A 27,947-nucleotide genomic window follows, 5' to 3' on the forward strand; every position below is an offset into this window, starting at 1 on the left:
GAAAGGAGGAGGTGCTACTGGGGGAGCGGTCCCAGGGAGAGGAGGGGGTGCTAGTGGGGGAGTGGGAGAGGAGGGGGTGCTAGTGGGGGTGTGGGGATGGTGAGAGGAGGGGGTGCTAGTGGGGGTGTGGGGACGGAGAGAGGAGGGGGGTGCTAGTGGGGGAGCGGAGGGAGGAGGGGGTGCTACTGGGGGAGCAGTACCGGGGAGAGGAGTGGGGTGCTAGTGGGGGGAGCGGAGGGAGGAGGGGGTGCTACTGGGGGAGCGGAGGGAGGGGGTGCTACTGGGGGAGTGGGGACGGGGAGAGGAGGGGGTGCTAGTGGATGTGTGGGGACAGTGAGAGGAGAGGAGGGGGTGCTAGTGGGGGAGTGGGTAGAGGAGGGGGTGCTAGTGGGGGAGCGGAGGGAGGGGGTGCTACTGGGGGAGTGGGGACGGGGAGAGGAGGGGGTGCTAGTGGGGGTGTGGGAAGAGGAGGGGGTGTTACTTGGGGGTGTGGAGATGGGGAGAGGAGGTTTCCAGTTTGTGCTGAGGTGTAGTTTTAGTGTTGATTTTTGACGTTTTTTTAAAGGTGCATCACCTCTGCTTGGCTCCTCCTTACAGTGGAGCTGCCGCAGGGAAGGAAAATAACTGAAAGAAAGTTATTTTCATTCCCTCAGCAACTCAACTTCGCCCATCATCCCTGCTCTGACTCTGCAGAACAAAGGCATATACACTCTCTCGCACACACACGTGCAGGCATACATTCTTGCATATGCACACATACATAAAGAAATTAAGGGACTATGTTTGACCGTTTGCAAAAGCAAAGGATCTAATTTTTTAGGTGAGACATTTCTTATTTAACTATCCTTATTTCATATTCTTACAGTAATTAGTCCTATGTCCTCTTTTTCCAGTGTGTTCTCTTGGAAGGCACCTAGTGTCACCTAGGATTCAGAGCACAACTCCCCCTACAGTTAAAATCTAACTTTAGTTACAGCAACAAAACTGCCCTTGACGTACTTTCTCTCTCTTGTAGAGTCCAAAAAGCTCTTCTCTCCAATAATCCTCCAATATGGCCATGTGAAGTCCCTCTGCGCTCCTGAATAATGTTGCAGTGTACATAGAGTTAGTGCCCCTTAGGATGGGGGGAGCTGGGCTAAGTGTTTGTCCTCCCCAGAAAAAGCTTGCTTGGTCCAGAAGTCCAGGTCCCCCCATGTGGAGGAACCTCTGTCAGACATAGGCTGACTCACTGGACTGAGTCCTGCCCAGGTTGGGGGCCTGGGACAGATGCGGCACGTCCTTCTTACGCACCTCACAGATGGACTTCCTGCGGGCCTGAACACCCCTGACGGCCGTCTTGATCTTCCTCCAGCCCAGGTGGTTGAGCTCGGCCAGGTTAAGCAGCACACAGATGCCGCTCACTGCAAACATGAAAATCAGGAACACCGTCTTCTCTGTAGGGCGTGACACGTAGCACTCCACCTCCTTCACACAGGGGTAGCGGTCACACTCAAACATCCCTGGTACGTTGAAGCCATACAGGAAGTACTGGCCGGCCAGGAAGCCGATCTCCAGCACGTTACGGAACACCACCTGGATGACGTAGAAGCGGGAGATGCCCTCCTGCCGCCGCACCTTGGCGCTCTTGGCCTGCGTGAGCCCCCGGGACACGTTGGGGATCTCCTTGACCTCCAGGTCCTGCTCCTCCTTGCCGCTGTCGGGGTTCTGCACCAGGATACCATTGATGTTGCGCAGCTTGCGGGCGTGGTGGTCGCCTCCACGACCGTGGTGACTTGCGTGACCGTGGTCTATGTAGGGGTGCAGGATGGAGTAACTGCGGTCACGCTGCTTGGCGGACTGGTGTACGGAGTAGGTGATGAAGCACAGGCTGGGCGTACACACCAAGATGATCTGGAAGACCCAGAAGCGGATGTGGGATATAGGGAAGGCCTTGTCGTAGCAGGCCTGGTTGCAGCCCGGCTGCATAGTGTTGCAGATGAACATTATCTGCTCATCCTCATAGACCTTTTCACCCACTATACCTACTATCAAAATACGGAAGATCACTACTACTGTCAGCAGGATCCTGGGGAGAAGGAAGGGGGGGAAGAAGAAAAATACAACATTTCAGTTATGTGTTATCAGGAGTCTAAAATGTCCCTGTAAGACATGTGTCACAAAGCAGAACAAGAATCATTGTAAGTACTGTGATACTGACAGTACACTGTATGATGTTACTGGTCTATTATAATTCAGTAAAAGTGCCTCGGCACTGTGTTTGCATGTTGGATTTGACTTTTGTTAAGTGTGAGTTAGTGACATCATTTGTCTTAAGCCAATAAAGGCTGTGCTTATGTACCTCAGCTCAACCATAGCAAATCAATTGAGACAAAAGCAGCTCTCACACCAAGGACAAGTTTTATCAGATGTGTGTAGTAGTGTGTGTGTGTGTGTGTGTGTGTGTGTGTGTGTGTGTGTGTGTGTGTGTGTGTGTGTGTGTGTGTGTGTGTGTGTGTGTGTGTGTGTGTGTGTGTTCCTTGCATGTGGACGAATCCCTCAGCTGCTGCAGAGTGTATGGAGGGGTGGAGTTGTTGTGCTCTAAATAGCATGCTCACGTGAACACACTACCGACTGTGCACACACTGATTGAATCAACTCAGTTCCAACGTAATTTGTCAACATATTGTGACGTGGAATCAATATAGACAATACATTGGATTTTATAAAAGTAATCAGTATGGAATCTCATCAAGGTCCAAATGTGTTGATAGCTCAGCTAAAATGAGCACAGTTGTTTCCAAAGTTAAGCAGGGTATATAGAGGTAGGCATCTGGACGGTCTCACTGAAGTGCATTACCTCTGATATACCAGTAGGAGTCACTGTTCAGGAAGAAATCGTTGGATTGTGCCTTCACATTTTATTTAAATATACCTCTTTATTTGGGTTGATAGCATGACATTGAAACAATGTTGATTTAAATATACCATTTTACGATCAACATTTGAACAAGGTAAAATAAAATATTTATAATCAAATCTAAAATTCAACATAATTTCAACCACCTAATAATTTACTGTATATATAATATAGTATGAACAATATTTTTACATTTTATGTGGAATTTTCTATGCAATTTCAACATATACATAGTTCTGATGATTATATTGAAATGAGATTGATGTAACAACCTAATAGTCAGATTAAGTCAATGTATTTACTTACATTGAAGTTTTACCCTAATTTCAACGTTTACAACGCTGTTTGAAATTAGATGAAAACATTACTGGTTGATTACTTTTTTCTAATCCAATTTTCCACATTGATTCCATTTCAACCAGTGTGTGCCCAGTGGGTATGCAAGATGAGGGGATTTCACACTCATCAACACTCCATAGCTGAATGAGAACAACACACTCACAGAAAAACTATTCAGACTTACACATTAAAATGTGTGTGTGTTTGTGTCTGTTTGCATGTGTGCGTGTGTGTGTGTGTTGCTGTGTGTGAGATTTAAGACACAAAGGAGGAAGGAAGGAGAGGATGGAGAGGATGGAGAGAAGGAGAGTCTCAGTCATTACTGTGAATAATGAACATGTGGGTCCCTGTATGAATATCCATTATGTTGCTGGCTGAGCGTAACCCCACCTGTCTCCTATCCAGCCAGCATTTCCATTCATTTTTCAACATTAGACAGATAAGAGATGAGCTCTCTCCCTCACAGCTCTGCCTTTCGAGACATGAGTTGAGAGCCTAATCCCACACCTCCTCAATCTACCCAGAACTACTACATCCACACACAGACACACAAGATCTAAACGGCATTATATTGTAGACTACTGTACTTTATCTATGCTTCCTTATGTACACCAATATGCTCCACTGGAATCAGTGGATATGTAAACCAAATGAAACCAAATCAGCTATGTTTAAAATCCACTGCTAGTGCTGCCCTGGAGGAATGCCCCGTCTCTCCTGCTCTTTCTCCCTCCCTTTCTGTGTATTTATTATTTAGCACACAATATTGGGGAAGTGTTCAATGGGACATCGATTGAGTGTGTGCACTTTATTTGGACCACTAGCCTGTAGAGTTCCTCAGAAGATGCAGACCTCCATTTCCACTGTAGCTAAGCAGCTTAGATAGCCTCCATTTACATGCCATAGGCAGCTACCAGTCAATTAAAGTCTGTAGCACTGCTGAACACGTGCTGTCATTTTCCCCCTCTCTCTCTCTCTCTCTCTGTCCCTCCCCCTCCATATCTCCTGTTCTCTCCCTCTCTCTTCTAGTTTTTTAATAGCGAAGTGTCAAAGGAGACCCTGGTGTGTCTTTAAAATTAGCCCCACACCCACTCTTCATAGCCGGTTACCACAGCAACCACCTTTTGAACCAGTCAGTGCGGAGGCTCAGAGAGAGGAGAGCAAGAGATGAAAGGAACATGAGAGTCGAGGGAGTAAGAGAAACAAGAATTGTGTGTGGGGGGGTGAGAAGTGAAATAAACCTAGATAAAGGTAAGAGACAGGCAGATTTAAAATGAGAAAGCTCAAATCAAATCTAATTATATTTGTCACATGCGCCAAATACAACAGGTATAGATAGGCCTTACCCTTAAATGCTTACTTAGAAGCCCTTAATTAACAATGCAGTTAAAGAAATATATTTAAGAAAATATTTACTAAATAAACAAAAGTAAATAAAATGTAATCAAATAAAAAAGTAACAAGCAAATGGCATAACAATAACGAGACTCTGTACAGGGGGTACCGGTACCGAGTCAATGTGTGGGGGTACAGGTTAGTCAAGGTCATTTGTAAAGTGACTATGCATAGATAATAAACAGAGAGTAGCAGCAGTGTAAAAACAAAGGGGTGAGGGTCAAAGTAAATAGTCTGGGTGGCCATTTGATTAATTGTTCAGCAATCTTATGGCTTGGGGGTAGAAGCTGTTAAGGAGCCTTTTGGTCCTAGACTTGACACGCCGGTGCCCGCTTGCTGTGCGGTAGCAGAGAGAACAGTCTATGACTTGGGTGACTGGAGTTTGACAATTTTTTGGGCCTTCCTCTGACACCGCCTAGTATATAGGTCCTAGATGTCAGGAAGTTTGGCCCCAGTGATGTACTGGGCCGTACGCACTATTGTCAGATGCCGAGCAGTTGCCATACCAGGCGGTGATGCAACCGGTCAGGATGCTCTCGATGGTGCAGCTGTAGAACTTTTGAGGATCTGGGGACCCTTGCCAAATCTTTTCAGTCTCTTGAGGGGAAAAAGTGTTGCCGTGCCCTCTTCACAACTGTCTTGGTGTATTTGGACCATGATAGTTCGTTGGTGATGTGTACACCAAAGAACTTGAAACTCTCGACCCGCTCCACTTCATCCCCGTCAATGTTAATGTGGGCCTGGTCAGAGGTCTCTGACATCTTCCCTATAGGCTGTCTCATCATTGTCGGTGATCAGGCCTACCACTGTTGTGTCGTCAGAAAACTAAATGATGGTGTTGGAGTCGTGCTTGGCCATGCAGTCATGGGTGAACAGGGAGTACAGGAGGGGACTGAGCACGCACCCCTGAGGGGCCCCAGTGTTGAGGATCAGCGTGGCAGATGTGTTGTTGCCTACCCTGACCACCTGGGGGCGGCCCGTCAGGAAGTCCAGGATACAGTTGAAGAGGGAGATGTTTACTCCCAGGGTCCTTAGCTTAGTGATGAGCTTTGTGGGCACTATGGTGTTGAATGCTAAGCTGTAGTCAATGAACAGCATTCTCACATAGGTGTTCCTTTTGTCCCATTGGGAAAGGGCAGTGTGGAGCGCGATTGAGATTGCGTCATCTGTGGATCTATTGGGGCGGTATGCGAATTGGAGTGGGTCTAGAGTTTCCGGCATGATGGTGTTGATGTGTGCCATGACCAGCCTTTCAAAGCACTTCATGGCTACTGACGTGAGTGCTACGGGACGGTAATCATTTAGGCAGGTTACCTTCGCTTTCTTGGGCACAGGGACTATGGTGGTCTGCTTGAAACATGTTGGTATTACAGACTCGGTCAGGGAGAGGTTGAAAATGTCAGTGAAGATACTTGCCAGTTGGTCCGCGCATGAGTACACGTCCCGTTAATCCATCTGGCCCTGCGGCCTTGTGAATGTTGACCTGTTTAAAGGTCTTGCTCACATCAGCTACGGAGAGCATGATCACACAGTCCGGAATAGCTGGGGCTCTCATGCATGCTTCAGTGTTGCTTGCCTCGAAGCGAGCATAAAAGGCATTTAGCTTGTCTGGTAGGCTTTAGCTCGTCACTGGGCAGCTCGCAGCTGGGTTTCCCTTTGTTGTCCGTAATACTTTTCAAGCCCTGCCACATCAGATGAGCGTCAGAGCCAGTGTAGTAGGATTCAATCCTAGACCTATATTGACGCTTTGCCTGTTTGATGGTTCGTCTGAGGGCATAGCAGGATTTCTTATAAACGTTCAGATCAGTGTCCCAATTCTTGAAAGCGGCAGCTCTAGCCTTTAGCTCAGTGAGGATGCTGCCTGTAATCCATGGCTTCTTATTGGGAAATGTACGGGCACTGTGGGGATGACTTCGTTAATGCAGCGATTGATGAAGCCGGTGACTGAGGTGGTATACTCCTCAATGCCATTGGATGAATCCCGGAACATATTCCAGTCTGTGCAAGCAAAACAGTCCTGTAGCATAGCATCTGTGTCATCTGACCACTCCCGTATTGAGCGAGTCACTGGTACTTCCTGCTTCAGTTTTTGCTTGTAAGCAGGAATCAGTAGGATAGAATTATGGTTAGATTTGCCAAATGGAGGGCGAGCGAGAGCTTTGTATGTGTCTCTGTATGTGGAGTAAAGGTGGACTACCTACTCAACAGCCAGTGTAATCCCGTGGCGCGATATTCAAATACCTCAAAAAGGCAAAACCTTCAATTTTTCAAACATATGACTATTTTACACCATTTTAAAGACAAGACTCTCGTTAATCTAACCACACTGTCCGATTTCAAAAAGGCTTTACAACGAAAGCAAAACATTAGATTATGTCAGCAGAGTACCCAGCCAGAAATAATCAGACACCCATTTTTCAAGCTAGCATATAATGTCACATAAACCCAAACCACAGCTAAATGCAGCACTAACCTTTGATGATCTTCATCAGATGACAACCCTAGGACATTATGTTATACAATACATGCATGTTTTGTTCAATCAAGTTCATATTTATATCAAAAAACCAGCTTTTTACATTAGCATGTGACTAGCATGTGACTAGCATTCCCACCGAACACTGCCGGTGAATTTACTAAATTACTCACGATAAACGTTCACAAAAAACATAACAATTATTTTAAGAATTATAGATACAGAACTCCTCTATGCACTTGATATGTCCGATTTTAAAATAGCTTTTCGGTGAAAGCACATTTTGCAATATTCTAAGTAGATAGCCCGGCATCACAGGGCTAGCTATTTAGACACCCAGCAAGTTTAGCACTCACCAAAGTCAGATTTACTATAAGAAAAATGTTATTACCTTTGCTGCTCTTCGTCAGAATGCACTCCCAGGACTTCTACTTCAATAACAAATGTTGGTTTGGTCCCAAATAATCCATTGTTATATCCAAATAGCGGCGTTTTGTTCGTGCGTTCAAGACACTATCCGAAAGGGTAAATAAGGGTGACGAGCATGGCGCATTTCGTGACAAAAAATGTCTAAATATTCCATTACCGTACTTCGAAGCATGTCAACCGCTGTTTAAAATCAATTTTTATGCCATTTTTCTCGTAAAAAAGCGATAATATTCCGACCGGGAAAGCGTGTATACGTACAAAGAGAGAGAAAATAAAAACATCTCGTGCCCTCGTGCACGAGCCTGAGTCTCAGAGTACTCTGACCAGCCACTATCCAAACGCGATAATGTGTTTCAGCCTGGGGCTGCCTCGATATCATTCAGCTTTTTCCCGGGCTCTGAGAGCCTATGGGAGCCGTAGGAAGTGTCACGTTACAGCAAAGATCCTCAGTCTTCAATAAAAAGAGCCAAGATGAACAACAACTTGTCAGACAGGCCACTTCCTGTTCAGAATCTTCTCAGGTTTTTGCCTGCCATATGAGTTCTGTTATACTCACAGACACCATTCAAACAGTTTTAGAAACTTTAGGGTGTTTTCTATCCAAAGCCAATAATTATATGCATATTCTAGTTACTGTGCAGGAGTAGTAACCAGATTAAATCGGGTACGTTTTTTATCCGGCCGTGTCAATACTGCCCCCTAGCCCTAACAGGTTAAGTTTGCCTGCATTAAAGTCCCCGGCCACTAGGAGTGCCGCTTCTGGATGAGCATTTCTTGTTTGCTTATGGCGTTATACAGCTCGTTGAGTGAGGTCTTAGTGCCAGCATCGGTTTGTGGTGGCAAATAGACCGCTATGAATAATATGGATGGGACTCTCTTGGTACATAGTGTGGTCTATAGCTTATCATGAGGTATTCTACCTCTGGCAAGCAATACATCGAGACTTCTTTAATATTAGACATCGTGCACCAGCAGTTATTGACAAATAGACATACACCCCACCCCTCGTCTTATCAGACATAGCTGCTGTCCTGCCAATGCACGGAAAAGCCAGCCAGCTCTATATCATCTGTGTCGTCATTCAGCCACGTCTCGGTGAAATAAGATAGAGTTTTTAATGTCCCGTTGGTAGCATAGTCTTAATCGTAGATCATCCAGTTTGTTTTCCAATGATTGCACGTTGACCAATAATACGGAGGGTAGTGGGGGTTTACCTTAGCGTGGACTCATTAAAGAAAACATCTGCTGAAGCAGAGGGAAATAGTGATGGAACAAATTCCTAGCAGGGCAGCAGTGCAGAGGCAGACAGGGTAGAACATGTGTTACTGTGGTACAGATTAAATAGAGCAGCATGCTGCTGCAGGACTGTTCTCACACCACCTGGGCCTTGTGCGTGTGTGTGTGGGTGTTTGTGTGTTTGCGTAAGCGTGTGTTTGTGTGTGTATGTGTGTGTTTGCGTATGTGCATGTGTGTGTACTTGGATGTGTGTGTGTATAATCCATGTATATCCCTTGTTTGTGCAAGATGGCATGTGCGTCTGGCCGTTTGGAGCAGCTGTGAGTGTGTACGCTACACTACCTCTCATTGTGTTTGAAAATAAAATGGAAGAGATCTTTACGCATTTGGTGTTTCAGATGTGAAATGCATGCCAAGTACACTGTTACACACTCCCACTCTTACAATACACACGTGAATGCAGGGAATAACACAAGCAAACACATGCAGACACTCGTTTTCTCATGTACAGTCAGGTACATAAGTATTTGGACAGTGACACAATTTGCATCATTTTGGCACCACCACAATGGACACCACTACAATGGATTTGAAAGGAAACAATGAAGATGTGCTTGAAGTGTAGACTTTCATCTTTAATTGAAAGGTTTTGTCAACATTATTGTATGATCCGTATAGGAATTACAACAATTTGTACACTCCCCCACACACACACAATTTTAGGGGCTCAAAAGTAATTGGACAAACTAACACAATCATAAATTCAATTGTGAGTTTTGATACTTTGTTGCAAATCCTTTGCAGTCAATGACTGTCTGAAGTCTGGAACCCATAAACTTCACCAGATGCTGGGTTTCTTCCCTGGTGATGCTCTGCCAGGACTTTACTGCAGCTGTCTTCAGTTCCTGCTTGTTCTTGGGGTGTTTTGCCTTCAATTTTGCCTTCAGCAAGTGAAATGCATGCTCAATTGGATTCAAGTCAGGTGATTGACTTGGCCATTGCAGAACCTTCCACTTCTTTGCCTTAAACAAAGTATTGGGTTGCTTTTGCAGTATGCTTTGGATCATTGTCCATCTGCACTGTGAAGCGCCATCAAATAAGTTTTGAAGCATTTGGCTGAATCAGAGCAGATAATATAGCGCTAAACACTTCAGAATTCATCCTGTTGCTTTTGTCAGCAGTCACGTCATCAATAATACAAGGGAACCAGTTACATTGGCAGCCATACACGCCCACACTATAACACTACCTGCTCCATGCTTCACAGATTTGTTTTTAAATTGAACCTTTATTAAACTAGGCAAGTCAGTTAAGAACACATTTTTATTTACAATGACGGCCTACCAGGGAACTGCCTTGTTCAGGGGCAGAACAACAGATTTGTACCTTGTCAGGGTCGGGGATTCGATCCAGTAACCTTTCGGTTACTAGCCCAAAACTCTAATCGCTAGGCTATCTGCCGCACCACCACAGATGAGGTGGTATTCTTCAGATCATGAGTAGTTCCTTCCCTTCCCTTCTCCATACTCTTCTCTTCCCATCATTCTGGAACAAGTTGATCTTTGTCTCATCTGTCCATAGGATGTTGTTCCAGAACTGTACAGGTGTTTTTTTAAACTTAAAGAAACCTCAAATCTGGTCTTCCTGTTTTTGAGGCTTACCAATGGTTTACATCTTGTGGTAATCCCTCTGTATTTACTCTGGTGAAATCTTCTCTTGATTGTTGGCTTTGACACAGATATGCCTACCTCCTGGAGGGTGTTATTGATCTGGCCAACAGTTTTGAAGGGGTTTTTCTTCAAACAGGGAAATGAATTCTTCTGTCATCCACTACAGTTGTTTTCCGTGGTCTTCCGGGCCTTTTGGTGTTCCTGAGCTCACCAGCGCGTTCTTTCTTTTTAAGAATGTACCAAATAGTTGATTTGGCCACACCTAATGTTTTTGCTATCTCTTTGATGGTTTTTTCAGCCTAATGATGGCTTGCTTCACTGGCAGTGACAGCTCTTCAGACTTCATATTGAGGGCTAACAGCAACAGATTCAAAATACAAATACCACAAATCAACTCTATACCTTTTATCTGCTTACTTGTAAATGAACTAATGAGGGAATAACACACACCTGGCCATGGAACAGCTGAACAGCCAATTGTCCAATTAGTTTTGGTCCCTTAAAAAGGGGGGGCCCACATATAAAAAGTGCTGTAATTCCTACACTGTACACCCGATTTGGATGTGAAAACCCTCAAATTAATGCTGAAAGTTTGCACTTTCAGCTCATATTCATTATTTAATTTCAACTTCAATATGCTGTGGTAGACAGCTAAAATAATAATAACTTGGTCAATGCCCAAATATTTATGGACCTGACTGTAAGTGCTTGTCTCTTCGATGGTTTGACCGGACATGGAGGTTAGTCTATATGAAGTGATGGGTATTGATGTTTCTTTTCAGCAAGGCATTTGACAGATACTGCTAGATGAGAAGCAATTGGTGTCCTGTTCCAAAAAGCCAATGGCAAAGACCCTTATTATACCTACTGTATCTCTGGGCTTTGAAATGTGAGAATATATAGAGCTGTAGCAGATGATTGTCCTGCCAATGTATTGAATGTATAATAGAACAATACAAGCTTCTGTAGGGGATAGTGGGGTAAGTTGAGCCATTTTTACATTCAGCTTCACTCCGTCAAGGGAAATATAGTATTATTTCTAACAAAAACATCATATTTCAGGATGTTGAGTATCCCTAGAAATAATCAGAATTCATATAAACATTACAGTTTTGCAAACATAGCTTGTCCAAAAAAAGTGGTCTCTTGGAACAACCTAGCCCGGGTATGGGGTAAGTTCGCCACGGGACAGGGTAAGTTATGCCGCCTACACATTTCTGTAATGAATGAAATATTACCATGTCTATTTTTATTTCCCAAACACAATTCAACACAATATGTTTTTTGTTATTTAATAATTTAAAGCATATTTTAACACAGGCTTAACACCTAGCAAACACTGTACTTTTTTTACACCTTTTTTTACACCTTTAAACATAAGCCAGGCCCTGTTGTTACCTCATATCCCAGCAATAATGCCTTGCATTACACCTGGGAAGAAAAAAACGTACATTTTCTGAACTTGGCATTGGCTCAACCATTGGCTCCACTTACCCCATGGTCATTGGCTCAACTTACCCCAAGGCAAACATTTTGACTATATTAGCCCACACAGCTACAAGGATGCACTAGGTTTAGGACCTCATATTGAAGCTTAGAAAGACCCCAAGTGATGTATAGAATTATATATATTGGTTTAGATACAAGCATCACAATAAATTAATTTGTTTCATTTTTTAACCTAACTTTTTCCATTTCCCATGAAATGATTACCTCTTCCTAAATATTTGGTCAAATTATACATTTTCTGTATAGTTTCCTAGAAACAATGGTGGCTCAACTTACCCCTTTGGCTCAACTTATCCCACTCTCCCCTATATATCTCGACAACGGTAGAGTCTGTGTGTGAAAGAGTCTCTGCACTGTCAAGTGTTTTGCAGCAGTTCCCTTGGTGCAGCCTGGTCCAGGTCCTGCTATCACTATGAGTGATTGTCATGATTGTTCAAACACCTGCTATGTGCTGCATCAGTGAAGCAGGCCCTGCCCAGCCGTACGCATCCACACCTACACTACACTACTCAAGCTGTCTGTTCAAACTCCCACTGAATAGGACTGAATGGTTTCTATCTCCTAACCTACCTATAATCAACATGACACATGTGTTCAATTAGGCCTCAATAGGGGTTCACAGCGAAGCTATTGTTATTGTCTGAATTCTTATTATTTTAATTTTCATTGACAACATTCACCTTTTTGAGGTCATCAGAGACATTACTGTGACAAACCATGTCAAGTTCAGCATTGATATCTCCAAAAAATAAGGACACCATGAACAATAAACTTTTTTGACTATGCCTATGCTTAAAATAATCGTAAAAAATCTTCTTCTCATGGACTAAAAGTCAGATTCACTACAAATGTGGTCTTTGCACTGATCACAATAGTCCCTGAAGAGTTTAAGAAATTAAAGTTGATCCATTCAAAGATGGCCATATTATACTAGCTGATGTGTATTTGCACATACGCTAATATGCTAAAATATGCTAAGAATACTTCAAAAATCTTCTCATGAACCATATATAAATAGTTGCTGCATTCAAATATGGCTGCACTCTACCTATAGATAGATGTTAGCACATATGCTAATGCTAAACATACTCGTAAAATCTTCTCATGAACCATAAGTCAAATTGACTCCAGATGTGGTACAGTATATAGACTCAATGAATTAGCCTGTAATGAATTTGATAATGTTTAGTTGCTGAATTCAAAGATGGCCACACTACACCACTAGATGGCACCACATCAAACCCAGGCTAAAAGAACAGAACCTATGGACATGAGGCCATGAAATTTGGAATGCAAACCTTATGAACAGTACCAGTCAAAAGTATGGACACCTACTCATTAAAGGGTTTTTCTTTATTTTTACTATTTTCTACATTGTAGAATAATAGTGAAGACATCAAAACTATGAAATAACACATATGGAATCATGTAGAAACCAAACAGGTGTTAAACTAATGAAAATATATTTTAGATTTTAGATTCTTCAAAGTAGCCACCCTTTGCATTGATGACAGATTTGCACACTCTCTCAACCAGCTTCACCTGGAATGCTTTTCCAACAGTCTTGAAGAAGTTCCCACATATGCTGAGCACTTGATGGCTCCTTTTCCTTCAGTCCAACTCATCCTAAACCATCTCAATTGGGTTGAGGTCGGGTGATTGTGGAGGCCAGATCATCTGATGCAGCACTCCATCACTATCCTTCTTGATCAAATAGCCCTTATACAGCCTGGAGGGGTGTTGGGTCATTGTCTTGTTGAAATACAAATTATAGTCCCACTAAGCACAAACCAGATGGGATGGCGTATAGCTGCAGAATGGCAAGTCTCTTCTTCTTATTGGTGTCCTTTAGTAGTGGTTTCTTTGCAGCAATTCGAACATGAAGGCCTGATTCACACAGTCTCCTCTGAACAGTTCATGTTGAGATGTGTCTGTTACTTGAACTCTGTGAAGCATTTATTTGGGCAGCAATTTCTGAGGCTGGAAACTCTAATGAACTTATCCTCTGCAGCAGAGGTAACTCTGGGTCTTCCATTCCTGTGGCGGTCCTCATGAGAGCCAGTTTCATCATAGCGCTTGATGGTTTTTGCAACTGCACTTCAAAGTTCTTGAAATGTTTCGTATTGACTGACCTTCATGTCTTAAAGTAATGATGGACTGTCATTTCTCTTTGTTTATTTGAGCTTTTCTTGCCATAATATGGACTTGGACTTTTACGAAATAGGGCTTTCTTCTGTATACCACCCTTACCTTGTCACAACACAACTGATTGGATCAAACACATTAAGAAGGAAAGAAATTCCATAAATTAACTTTTAACAAGGCACACCTGTTAATTGAAATGCATTCCAGGTGACTACTTCATGAAGCTGGTTGAGAGAATGTCAAGAGTGCACAAAGCTGTCATCAAGGCAAAGGGTGGCTACTTTGAAGAATCTCAAATATAAAATATATTTTGATTTGTTTGACAATTTTTGGGTTACTACATGATCCCATATGTGCTATTTCATAGTGTTGATGTCTTCACTATTATTCTACAATGTAGAAAATAGTAAAAATAAAGAAAAACCCTTGAATGAGTGGGTGTGTCCAAACTTTTGACTGGTACTGTATATGTCCTTAGAAGCTGTGTGAATATAAAGTCACTGCAACCTTAGATGACTGCACTAGACCAGTTGGTGGCACTATAGATGCCATTGGCACCAGTGACATAGGATACTAGAGCAATAACTATTGACCGAGTGGACTTTGTCTCATCGAAATGAATGTGAGATTTAAATTATGCAGATTAACAATGGGACATATCACGAAAATAACATTGAAAATATTTCACAAATTTGAAGCATAAACCATTCATCAAATTGACCCCAGAATTGATATATAAACTCAATATATTAAGTACTGACTTTAAAAATTATTACCTGCTGCATTCAAAACCACCCTACAGCACTATACTTCACTTGTGTCATCTTTGTGGTATTGAGAGATAACCATAGTAATACTTTCACTGATTGCATATAAAGGAAGATAGTTCCTACATGATAGAGTGCTTGCTTTGTTATCCAACTGATCTTGTGTCCTTTCTGTTATCCTGTGGACCCCGTGCATTGCTGTTTACATCTATATTGTTTAATATATTATTGTATTGAATATGGTTGGATATTTCCATGTTTTGTATTTCCTTAGAAAGGCACAGGTTATTAAGTTCCCTACCATCAATTAGACTCTGTAGAATTCACAGGGTTGCTTTTCCTGCAATGCTTGACTGGGGATATGTGATGGTGGTGCACAGCGTGAGTTCTACTGCAGTACTGAACTGTTGGTTTATGCAAGTGTTGGACTGTCTGGGTGTAGGTGTGAGATGGTTTGGGATTCCGTGTGTGCGTGTGTGTGGTATTCTGCTGTGGAACAGGATAATCAGCATGGAGTAGATTGCTGCATTAGCAGAAAGCAGTGGAAGAAGGTCATCTAGAAACATCAGTGTTGCTAAACCCTGCAGAGAGAGAAAGGCCCATACATTAGAGCAAATTAAGGCAGGAAGGCCCTTGGGCCCTCACCAGCAGAATATCCGATGCCCACTGCAGATGATCAAAAAGATTTAATTATAAGTTCGCCTGCTTTTTTGAAACCTCTTCACTCAAGCCAAAGGCATAATGTACACAAGGCCATTGATTGAACTGTTTTAACTGGTCCAGAAGATCAAGGATGGGGATCCAGGCCCCACATCTACACAGTGCTTTACTACGGCATCAAAGCTCCGGCCTCAGATCCCTCACAGCAAGACCTGCTGAAAAATGATCATGTCTTACATCAGTCAATCTCACACTGGCTATGTTTAAACAGGCAGCCCAATTCTGATTCTGATGTTTTTTACTAATAGGTATTTTGACCAATCAGATAAGCTCTTAAAAAGATCTGATATGACAAAATCTCATGTGATTGGTCACAATACCAATCAGTGGAAAAAAGATCAGAATTTGGCTGCTTGGACCCACTGAGTGCCCTACAGTCTGTTCTATACCTGGTGCTAACATTCGTCCTTTGTCCTGATTGTGTCCACATCCTGAATATCTGTCAAATAATTTGCATACAGGAAGGGACCGGCCAAAAACGCCTTCATCACTGGTACATTAATCTGGACAGGCTGTTTCTATAGTAACTCACAACTGTGTATAGCACGCTGCTTGCTGTGTATACTCATTATGCGTAAAAGTCTAAAAGTATTTGTTTTTAAATATACTTAAGTATCAAAAGTAGATTAAAAAGTATGAATAATTCAAAATTCCTTATATTAAGCAAACCAGACGGCACAATCTTCTCACTCCAACACTCAGACATAATTTAAAAACAAAGCATTTGTGTTTAGTGAGTCCGCCAGATAAGAGGCAGTAGGGATTACCAGGGATGTTCTCTTGATGTGTGCAAATTGGACCATTTTCTGTCCTGCTAAGCATTCAAAATGTTACGAGTACTTTTGAATGTCAGGGAAAATGTATGTAGTACATCATTTTCTTTAGGAATGTAGTGAAGTAAAAGCAAAAGTTATCAAAAATATAAATAGTAAAGTACTGATACCCAAAAACTACTTATTAAGTAGTACTTTAAAGTATTTTTACTTAAATACTTTGCACCACTGGTTAGCGCCAGGTATAATCAAAGCTCTAGAAAGCCACAGGATTCGAAGTATATGACGAAACTATACTTTTCAAGGTCTACCTTCTCCAGATCTGCGATGCATATGTATTGCAATTGATCAGTGCTCATAATGAGTATACACAGCAAGCAGTGTGCTTATACACAGTTGTGAGTTACTATAGAAACAGCCTGTCCAGATTAATGTACAAGTGATGAAGGCATTCTTGGCTGGTATGCAATGTGATGTGAACCACCCTGCAGCCTCTAGCGATCCACCACAGCCAGGTCTCTAACTGGAGACCCAATTAGCTCATCCAGCTAAAGAGCATGTCTGATTGCAGCCCAAGTGGATAATTGAGTCTCAAAAGCTATCTTTGGATTTAGGATGACATTATAATCACAAACCGGAGCAGGCTACTAGAGCTCTTAAAGTTCTGCTGAAAGGTAGAAACAGCCAGTAAACTGAGTGTAGAGCCAGTGTCTATTGAAATATCTGCAGTGTGAAAATGGTTTATACTTGGAATGGTGTGTTGGTAATACTGCATAGCTTTGAAGACATTATATCCAATGCATTTTATGTATAGCCTCTAAATGCTCTGTAGCTGTCCTGTATTGCTTCTACAGTATATTTCAGTTTAGCTGATGTGTAGGCTGTCTAACCTGTGTGTTTATAACTCCAGTGTTAGATCCTATGGTAGCTCATGTAGTAGCTGGTGTGTTGGCTGGACATGCAGGCCCTGGCTCTCCCAGAGGCTCTCACACACATTCATCCACACAGCAGCTGTTGCCGTCAGCCTCAAGGGGCAACACCGGCCCTGAGCACTGACACCAGATGCACTGGGAAAACACACATCGCACACACACACACACACACACACACACACACACACACACACACACACACACACACACACACACACACACACACACACACACACACACACATCTCAAACACATACTAGCATTCACAGATAGGCATGCATGCAGACAGAACTAGCAGTAACATATACATTATGGACAGTGCACTAACACCAAAGGCACAAAAACAGAGTCACATAATGTTCAGCCGCACATACTGGACACCCAGAGTGAAAATGCCATTTAATCTCATATGGAGCATGTCTCCATAATAAGACACAGCTCATTTCTGGTGGCAGAACATAATGAATGAAGACCTGACCAAGCACAGAGATTAGAGAGCAGGATTACATTACAACACTATGGCTTTCACACTGCAAATGCATCTCTCTCTCTAGCTCTCTCTCCCTCCGTCTCTCTGTCTCTCCCCCATCTCCCCCCATCTCTCTTGCTCCCACTCTCAATTTGTGTTTGAGCTAGTTAAAATCCCATATTCTTTTCCCTAAGTATAGTTGTTTTCGGTATCTGTACTTTACTATTTAAGCATTTTTTGCAACGTTTACTTTTACTCCACTACATTCCTAAAGAAAATAATGTACTTTTTACTCCATACACTTTCTCTGACACCGAAAAGTACTCGTTACATTTCAAATGCTTAGCAGGACATGAAAATGGTCCAATTCATGAACAATAAAAAACCTGGTCATCCCTACTGTCTCTGATCTGGCAGACTCACTAAACACAAATGCTTTGTTTGTAAATTATGTGTTGGAGTGTGCTCCTGGCTATCTGTAAATAAATAAAAACAAGAAAATTGTGCCATCTGGTTTGCTTAATAAAAGTAATGTGAAATGATTTATACTTTTACACTTTTAGTTAAGTATATTTAAAACTAAATACTTCCAGAATTTTACTCAATTAGTATTTTACTGGGTGATTTTTACTTGAGTCATTTTCTATTAAGGTATCTTTACTTTTACTCAAGTATGACAATTGGGTACTTTTTCCACCACTGCATGCCACTGATAATGATAACAACCTGTGCTGCCTACTCAGATCGTCTGCACATGGAACCGTCCCCTCTTTTCCTCCCTCTCCTTCCTCCTCCTTCCTCTGTGTATTCATGCTCCAAACCCCTCTCTTTCCTCAGCCTCTGCAGCATTATCCTTTCCTCCTCATCCATCCATCTCCTCGTTTCCATTGCTTCATCTCTCCCTGATCCACTAGTCCTCCATTATCCCCTCTCGCCCCTCTTTTCGCGCCACTCCTCTCTGGCACTGTCCCCACAACAGCATTGCAGTGAAAATGATGCATCAACACACTTCCTTTCTCTTTTACCTGCAAGGTGTTTAAATCTGATTTAATACAAGAACCCCCAGGCTTATTTCTCTCCTGGAAAAGCGCATTACAGCTTTGTAAGGGAGATCACAGGTGGTTGTGTGTTTGTGTATGTGTGTGTGTGTGTGTGAAATGGAAGCAGAGAAAGAGGGGGGGGGTGTGTGAGAGAAAGGTTATAGAGGACAGTTAGTACAAACACACAGAGTATACACCACAGTGACGGCAGGAGGAAGGCAGAGACTTGATTTGAAGTCAGAAGATAATCTAGTCAACAGGATTATACCAGAACGGTCACATATACATACCTTCTAATCCCACAATGCACAGGTGACAGGACCCTGATGTATAATGAGTTTACCAGAAACACTTCTCTGAAATAGCAGTCTGACCATATGAAACACAACTTCACAGCCTTACACTAACACATTACAGTAGCTTAAATAAGACTCCTGTATGCTAGCCCGACGACACACTTAATTTTTCCGCTGCTTCGTCGTTGGCAACATACAGTACCTTCATCTGAGACTGCCATCATTGAAGTAATTTGTGGTGCCAAGGGGCACGAGGGGCGTTGTACAAAACAAAGTTAAAGGATCATCTCTAACCAATCAGAGGATCAAAGCCAATTACTGCTGTATCTGGCTCTGGCCCAGCCCATCGGTTTCTGCACTAATCAGATGGCCCTGAATGTGTTCGCATTCAGTGAAGGGTCGGGGAGGTACTCAGATCCAGTCTCATTGATGAGAAGAAACTAACTGTGGGCATACCATTTGCTGGAACAAGGAGTCTGGTTAGCCAGGCAATCTGTATACACTATGTACAGTGCATTCGGAAAGAATTCAGACACCTTGACTTTTTCCACATTTTGTTATGTTACAGCCTTTTTGTAAAATGTATTAAATTGTTTTTTTTTTCATTAATCTACCCACAATACACCATAATGACACAGCAAAAACAGGTTTTTACAAATTTTTGCTAATTTATTAAAAATAAAAAAGCTGATATTTCACATTTACGTAAGTATTCAGACACTTTACTCAGTACTTTGTTGATGCACCTTTGGCAGCGATTACAGCCTCAAGTCTTATTGAGTTTCTCCCAGTCTTCTCTGCAGATCCTCTCAAGCTCTGTCAGGTTAGATGGGGAGCATCGCTGCACAGCTATTTTCAGGTCTCTCCAGAGATGTTCGATTGGGTTCAAGTCCGGGCTCTGGCTGGGCCACTCAAGGACATTCAGAGATTTGTCCCGAAGCGTCTCCTGCGTTGTCTTGGCTGTGTGCTTAGGGTCATTGTCTTGTTTGAAGGTGAACCTTCACCCCAGTCTGAGGTCCTGAGCGCTCTGGAACAGGTTTTCATCAAAGATCACTCCGTACTTTGCGCCGTTCATCTTTCTCTTGATCCTGACTAGTCTCCCAGTCTCTACGGCTTAAAAACATTCCCACAGCACGATGCTGCCACCACCATGCTTCACCATAGGGATGGTGCCAGGTTACCTCCAGACGTGACGCTTGGCATTCAGGCCAAAGAGTTCAATCTTGGTTTCACCAGACCAGATAACCTTGTTTTTCATGTCCTGAGAGTCCTTTAGGTGCCTTTTGGCAAACTCCAAGTGGGCTGTCATGTGTCTTTTACTGACGATTGGCTTCCTTCTGGCAACTCTACCATAAAGGCCTGATAGGTGGAGGGCTGCAGAGATGATTGTCCTTCTGGACGGTTCTCCCATCTCCACAAAGGAACTCTGGAGGTCTGTCAGAATGACCATTGGGTTCACCTCCCTGACCAAGGCCCTTCTCCTCCATTTGCTCAGGTTGGCTAGGCGGCCAGCTCTAGGAAGAGTCTTGGTGGTTCCAAACTTCTTCCATTTAAGAACGATAGAGGACACTGTGTTCTTGGGGACCTTCAATGCTGTAGACATTTTTTGGTACCCTTCACCAGATCTGTGCCTCGACACAATCCTGTCTCGGAGCTCTATGGACAATTCCTTCGACCTCATGGCTTGCTTTTGCTCTGACATGCACTGTCAACTGTGGGTCCTTATATATACAGGTGTGTGCCTTTCTAAATCATGTCCAATCAATTTAATTTACCACAGGTGGACTCCAAGTCTCAAGGATGATCAATGGAAACAGGATGCAGCTGAGCTCAATTCCGAGTCAAAAAGCAAAGGGTCTTATACTTATGTAAATAAGGTATTTCTGTTTTTATTTTTTGCAAAAAAAAAAAAAAAATTTGGTGGAATTGTGTGTCGGTTAATGAGGATTTTATTTTATTTAATCAATTTTTTAATAATGGTGTAACGTAACAAAATGTGGAAAAGTAAAGGGGTCTGAATACTTTCCAAATGCACTGCATATATCTAAACACTTAGTCCCATAGCTGTAATAGCTATAAGCATCTAAGTTCAGGCAGAATGGACCAGCACAGAGATATCAGTTACCGCTAATGTCTAGAGGCTAAACAGACAGTTCTGTTGGCCAAACAGATTGAACATGGCCCAAACACTAAGGGATCATTGACAACATACCGTCATGTCCACATCAGCAGTATTGACCAAGTTACAGGAGCAACCAGAGGAATCTATCTAGGCTACCGAGGGATAAAATGTTCAAACTCCCAGACATCAAATAGGAGACCAATATCTGGGGTGCACTATAGGGCCACCCATTTCACAATTCACATTACCACTTATTTACATTTTACATTTGAGTAATTTAGCAGACACTCTCAAAAGAAAGTGTAAGTGAGTGTTAGTTCACAAAAGGCATTTTATTTGGGGGGGAGGGGGGGGGGGGGTCGGTGTGAGAAGGTGATGTGGGGGGGGGGGGTGCTGTTGGATTATTTAAGATACTCTTTGAAGAGGTAGGGTTTCAGATGTATTCAGAAGATGGGCAGGGACTCTGCTGTCCTAGGTTCAGGGGGAAGCTGGTTCCACCATTGGGGTTCCAGGACACCGAAGAGCTTGGACTGGGCTGAGCCGGACCTGGGGTGGGATGCCCAAGAGACCAGAGGTGGCAGAACGGAGGGTTGGGATGTAGGGTTTGAGCATAGCCTGAAGGTCGGGAGGGGCAGTTCCTCTTGCTGCTCTGTAGGCAAGTACCATGGTCTTGTAGTGGATGCAAGCTTCGACTGGAAGCCACTGGAGTGTGCAGAGGAGCGGGGTGACATGGGTGAACTTCGGAAGGTTGAACACCAGGCGGGCTGCAGCGTTCTGGATAAGTTGCAGGAGTTTGATGGCATAAGTGGGGAGCCAACAGCGTGTTTCAGTAGTCCAGACAGGAGATGACAAGTGCCTGGATTAGGGTCTCCGCCACTTCCTGTGTGAGGTAGGGTTGTACTTTACAGATGTTGTAGAGCATGAATCTGCAGGAGCGAGTCACTGCTTTGATGTTTGCAGAGAATGACAGTGTGTTGTCCAGGTTTACACCAAGGATATTTGCCTCTGGAAGGGGGACACCGTGCAGTTTTCAACTGTGATCGAGTGGTCTTTGAATGGGCAGGCCTTCCCCGGGAGGAAGAACAGCTCTGTCTTGTCAAGGTTGAGCTTGAGGTGGTGGGCTCTCATTCAAGCTTCGATATCTGCTAGGCACGCAGAGATGCGTGTCGCCACCTGGGTGTCAGAAGGGGGGAAGGAGAAAAGTAGTTGAGTGTCATCTGCATAGCAAGGATAGGAGAGACCACGTGAGGATATGATGGAGCCGAGTGACTTGGCGTATAGAGAGAACAGGAGAGGGCCTAGAACCGAGCCCTGTGGTTCACCAGTCGTGAGAGTATGTAGTGCAGACACAGATCCTCTCCATGTCACCTGGTGGAAGCGGCCTGCCAGGTAGGATGCAATCCAAGAGTGTGCAGAGCCTAAGACACCCAGCCCTGAGATGGTGGAGAGGATCTGATGGTTCATGGTTTCGAAGGCAGTGTATAGATCTAGGAGGATGAGAACAGAGGAGAGAGTCAGCTTTGGCAGAGCGGAGAGCCTCCTTGACACAGAGAAAAGTAGTCACAGTTGAATGACCCGTCTTCAAGCCTGACTGGTTAGGGTAAAGAAGATCGTTCTGAGAGAGATAGCGAGAGAGTTGGTCTCTCGCTATTTCTCACGTCTGGTATAGAATGTGGGAACACCACAATGCCTTTTACACCACACATATAGATGCTACAGAGGAAGATGTGACAATTAATAAAAGGATTGACCGAAATTTAGCATGACGAGTATTAGTCTTGAAATATGTTTGATATGGGGTAAAGCCTTTCTTGTCGGGCCTGTAAAATGCATGATCAACAGCAGCGCTCAGATTAAGTATAAAAGACATGAACAGAAGTCCATGTCTGCATTAATAATGCTCTCTGTCAGACGCTGCAGACAAATTGAGAGAGTTGTCTCTGCTTCTGAATGATTGCTTCTGAATTTTTTCATTCATTGATTAATTCTGTGATTGGTTTATTCATCTTTTGCACCAGACAGGCTATCAATGATTCCAGCTGCCAAACAGAGGCTTGATCTCAACTCAAAGGAGATGTGAAGAAAATTCAGATCCCTTATCCCGTGTATCAATCGAATGGCACTCAGACACATGGAGAGATATGTATACACCAGTGGAGGCTGCTGAGGGGAGGACGGCTCATGATAATGGCTGGAATGGAGTAAATGGAATGGCATCAAACACACAGAAACCATGTGTTTAATGTATTTGATACCATTCTACTGATTCCACTCCAGCCATTACCACAAGCCTGTCCTCCCCAATTAAGGTGCCACCAACTTCCTATGCTATACACTCTCACCTATTTGGTTTTGTTGTTTGTGTGGTCTACTTGATTTGTATCTTTCTGAACTTTGATCTACTCTAGCATGACCCCAAACCATATGCACCATATGATGCTGAATAACGTGAAAGAAAATGACTATAGTGATACTACACCACAACCCTACATTTAACACCTTGAACATTATTGAGGGCGACAGCTTCATAGTGCAAAAGCACTGTCCAAAGTGAAAACCTCATAATTATCTGTCAACGTGATTTCATTTGAAACTTTTCTTAAGCAATTTGCGTTATGAAGAGGCTATTTATGTATTGCTCAGTTTCGTGGTCCCGTGTGGCTCAGTTGGTAGAGCATGGTGTTTGCAACGCCAGGGTTGTGGGTTCGATTCCCACGGGGGACCAGTACAAAAGAAGAAAAAAAATTGTATGAAATGTATGCATTCACTACTGTAAGTCGCTCTGGATAAGAGCGTCTGCTAAATGACTAAAATGTAAACTCAAGTTAAATAATCACTTCCGATTTGATTATTTAGGTGATTATGTAACTGAAGTTTAGTAAACTAAGCAATACATAAATAGTAATACATAAATATCTTCATAACGCACATTGTTGAAGAAAAGTTTCAAATTAAATGATATAGTAATACATTCAACATTATTACATCAAGAGAAATATAGTATTCTTTCTAACAAAGATATCTAGATATTTTTCAGGGTGTTGTGTATCCTTGGAAATAATCTGAATTCATGTAAACATAACAGTTTTGAAAACTTAGCTTGGCAAAAAAGTGGTCTCTTGGCACAATTTACCCCGGGTATGGGGTACATTGAGCATAGTGATGGGGTTAACATGGGGACACATTTCTAACACTTTGTACTTTTTAAAAACACTTTCAACATAAGCTCAGGCCCTGGTGTAACCTCATATCCCAGTGACAATGCCTTGCATTTCACCTGGGAAGAAAACACTTAAATTGTGGCCTAGAAGGGGGCGAACCCAACTGAAGAATAAATTTGTCATCATTTGAACTTGAGTAATCACATGAATGTGAGGTGTCTTCAAAATACTATGCATAAAACAGACAAAATGTAATCATCATTTGTATGGGGTATATTGATTAGCCATTGGCTCAACTTTCCCCTGGACAGATGGCACAATTTACCTTAAAGCAACTATTTTTACTATATTAGCCCACGAATCTACAAGGATGCACTTTCATGCTAGGTTTAGGACCTCATATTGTAGCTCAACTGATGTATAACACGTTATTTAAACTATCTACTTTGGTTTAGATACAAGCATCATGAAACTTATAACACAATACATTCATTTAACTTTGTGAAAATCAGTTTTTTGGACCTAACTTGCTTACCACTTTCCACATATGGCTTCTTCCTTCACAGACTCCATGAAATGACAACCTCTTCCTAAACATTTGGTTACTGATTTTGTGTATGGTTTCCTAGAAACAAGGGGTGGCTCAACTAACCCTTTGGCACGACTTACCCCACTCTCCTCTACTGTATATAGCCTTCTAGCCACACACTCTGATAGACATTATGTACACACACACACACACACACACACACACACACACACACACACACACACACACACACACACACACACACAAGAGAGACGGATGGGAGAGAAGGTCAGGCGTTGCCCTAGCGGCAGGGGACTACCTGGGGTCGAGGTTAATGAGCACAGCAGTTCAGTTGGCCTCCATGCTAACACAAGTAGCCAAGCTCCCCAGCTCAACACGGAAGGACAGAAAGAGAGAGTGCACTAGATTTCTTCTCTACTGGACTGTACTTCAAATCATACAGCTATATGTTTCACTGGGTAAGCAAGCATATGGAATTGGCAATGTTGTGTGTGTGTGTGTGATTATTCCGTACAGATGGTGAGTGCAGTTTACCAGTAACTCACATTGTGGTTAATGGGTGGAAAAATCACACTTTGAATTTAACTAATCACACAGGCGAGAGACAATGAAGCAGATTTTTTACACCCCAGATAAAAAAATCATCTATTACAGAATGTTTGTCCTCAATGCATGTCTCTACTGCTAATAAGACTCCAATCTGTTCATGCATGACCTTCTGCCACTACACTGCTATAACTAGAGAACATACAAAACCAGAGACTTCACTTGACAGCCTCAATTTACACAAAAAGCAATCTCGTCTCATCCAAGTTCAGACTCATTTTTTCCACCTTCAACTCATGCTGCTCTGCTCTCTTCCACACTTCCATTTCTGTCCTCTGTCTCGGTATATCTCTCTCTCCTCTTCTACTAGAGATCCCCCAATGCCCCTCCATCAATACCAGTGCCAATAGATGAAATCAACATTAATTAACCCTAATGCCTTCTAATACCAGCTATTTATTATGTTCAATTAGCTTGTCCCTTAACTAATGATGGCCTACCAGACGAGCTAAATACCTTTTGTGCTCACTTCGAGGGAAGCAACACTGAAGCATGCATGAGAGCACCAGCTGCTCTGGATAACTGTGTGATCCCGCTTCCATAGCTGATGTGAGCAAGACCTTTAAACAGATCAACATTCACAAGGCCACAGGGCCAAACGGATTACCAGGACGTGTACTCAGAGCATGCGCGGACCAACTGGCAAGTGTCTTCACTGACATTTTCAACATCTCCCTGAGAGTCTGTAATACCTACATGTTTCAAGCAGACCACCATTGTCCCTTAGCCCAAGAATGTGAAGGTAACCTGCCTAAATGACTACCGCCCCGTAGCACTCACGTTGGAAGCCATGAAGTGCTTTAAAAGGCTGGTCATGGCTCACATCAACACCATCATCCCAGAAACCCTAGACCCACTCCAGAGGAGGGAAGGGGAGGCAAAGAGTAGAGGCTACTGCTGAGACACACACACACTTTCAATCAGAAAAACACAATCATCACACAAACATGCAAAAATTAAGAATAAAAACAACTTTTACACACACACACACACACACACACAGGTGATGAGTGGCAGGAAAGTCTTACCTCCCAATCATGGTAGAATGTTGCTGGACAGCAGCCTCGAGCAGCCGCTCCAGAATGGTCCACTCCCCCATGGTCATCGAAAGACAGGTTCAACCTACAGAGGAACCGGGGCTCTGGGGCTCTCCCCCGATTCCTTCCCCTCCTCCTTCCCCTCTTCCTGGGCTCAGCGCTCCTGACAGTCCCCAGCCAGAGGGGGCGCATCCGCCCCCGTCCCACACCAGCTTCTCCTGACCTCTACTCGTTGACCTGGCCAATGGTTCTCTGTAGGAGTGACTGTGTGGGGGTGAACGTGTGTGTCCTCCCTCGGTCCGGTCCCGTTCTGCTCTTCCCTTTCTGGCAGAGGAGCGGTGCCGTCTGCCTCTCCTCCTCTCTCCCCCTCCCTCCCTTTCTCCCCCTCCCTGTGCAGTGAAGCTCGTCCTCCCCCTGCCGCACCACACAGATCTATACTATAGCTCACTGTATCTGACAGCCATGATCTCGCTCACTCTCTCGCTCTCCTTCTCTCCCTCCTTTATATCTCCTTCCTCCCCCTTTTTCTCCCCCTCACTCTCTCTCTTCCCTACCCCTTCTTTCTCCTTCCTCCTTCCTCCACCCAGGGCTCTCCTGGTACCTCATATGAACTCCATCCCATCAGTGCGAAGCTCTTGTCCTTGCATTGTGTTCAGTACCTTCCCTATAACCTTCCTCCTCAAACCCAGCACACTGCACCCAGCTGACCCTTCCTCTGCTCACCTCCATGCAGAGCCGTAGATACACTCACACACACAAAAACTCTATGACAACTGTCACTGCCTGGGATTCTTACTGCATTTACTACGCTAGAATGTAAAAACACATTTGCAAATAAAGCTCCTGGCATTCACAGTAAAGCTTACTGAATTGTCTTGTCACGAGAAATGGTGGCTCCTCCCCCAATCACAAGAAACTGTAAAAAGCCCACTTGCACACACACACACACTGACACACTCCCAACAAATCAACTGCCTTGCTGCATACACCGAGGCAGTGGTGCTGCAGACCTGCTGTCCTGTATCGTCCCTCTAGCTAATTCCAGCAGAGTCCTCCGCCTGGAGTCATGTCTACCGCAGAAAGCAGGGATGAGTGGCTATCCTCCTGTAAAACTATTTCTGGGTTCCATCATCTCGTTCCTCTCCTTTCAATCTCTTACTCACTTTGCTCTTTCTCTCTCCTCACTTCCTTCTTCCCCCTCTCCTTGTGTTTGTGTGTTGAGCTCACTCTCTCTGTGATTACTTATTTCTCTCTAGGTCTCACTCCTGTTCCTCCCTATCCTTTCTGCGCGCTCTCTCTCTCTGGTTCGCTCTATCAATGTCACACTCCGTAAGCATGCCACCCCCCCCCCCCACCTTCAGACCTGCTCACTCTCTTTC

At 43.5% G+C, this 27,947-nt stretch overlaps 1 protein-coding gene across 1 annotated transcript; it reads right to left on the reverse strand.

Annotated features, from left to right (window-relative positions):
• Positions 1-436: 436 nt before the first annotated feature.
• LOC106567824 (gap junction delta-2 protein) lies at positions 437-27,910 on the reverse strand. Its single transcript, XM_014137590.2, has 2 exons — positions 26,560-27,910; positions 437-2,065 (listed from the first exon to the last, which is right to left on the reverse strand). Exons 1-2 carry the CDS (start codon positions 26,634-26,636, stop codon positions 1,210-1,212), a joined length of 933 nt encoding a protein of 310 aa, XP_013993065.1. The 5' UTR covers positions 26,637-27,910; the 3' UTR covers positions 437-1,209.
• Positions 27,911-27,947: the final 37 nt, after the last annotated feature.

The sequence above is a fragment of the Salmo salar genome, chromosome ssa13 (assembly GCF_905237065.1).
Source record: "Salmo salar chromosome ssa13, Ssal_v3.1, whole genome shotgun sequence".
NCBI classification, from domain to species: domain Eukaryota; kingdom Metazoa; phylum Chordata; class Actinopteri; order Salmoniformes; family Salmonidae; genus Salmo; species Salmo salar.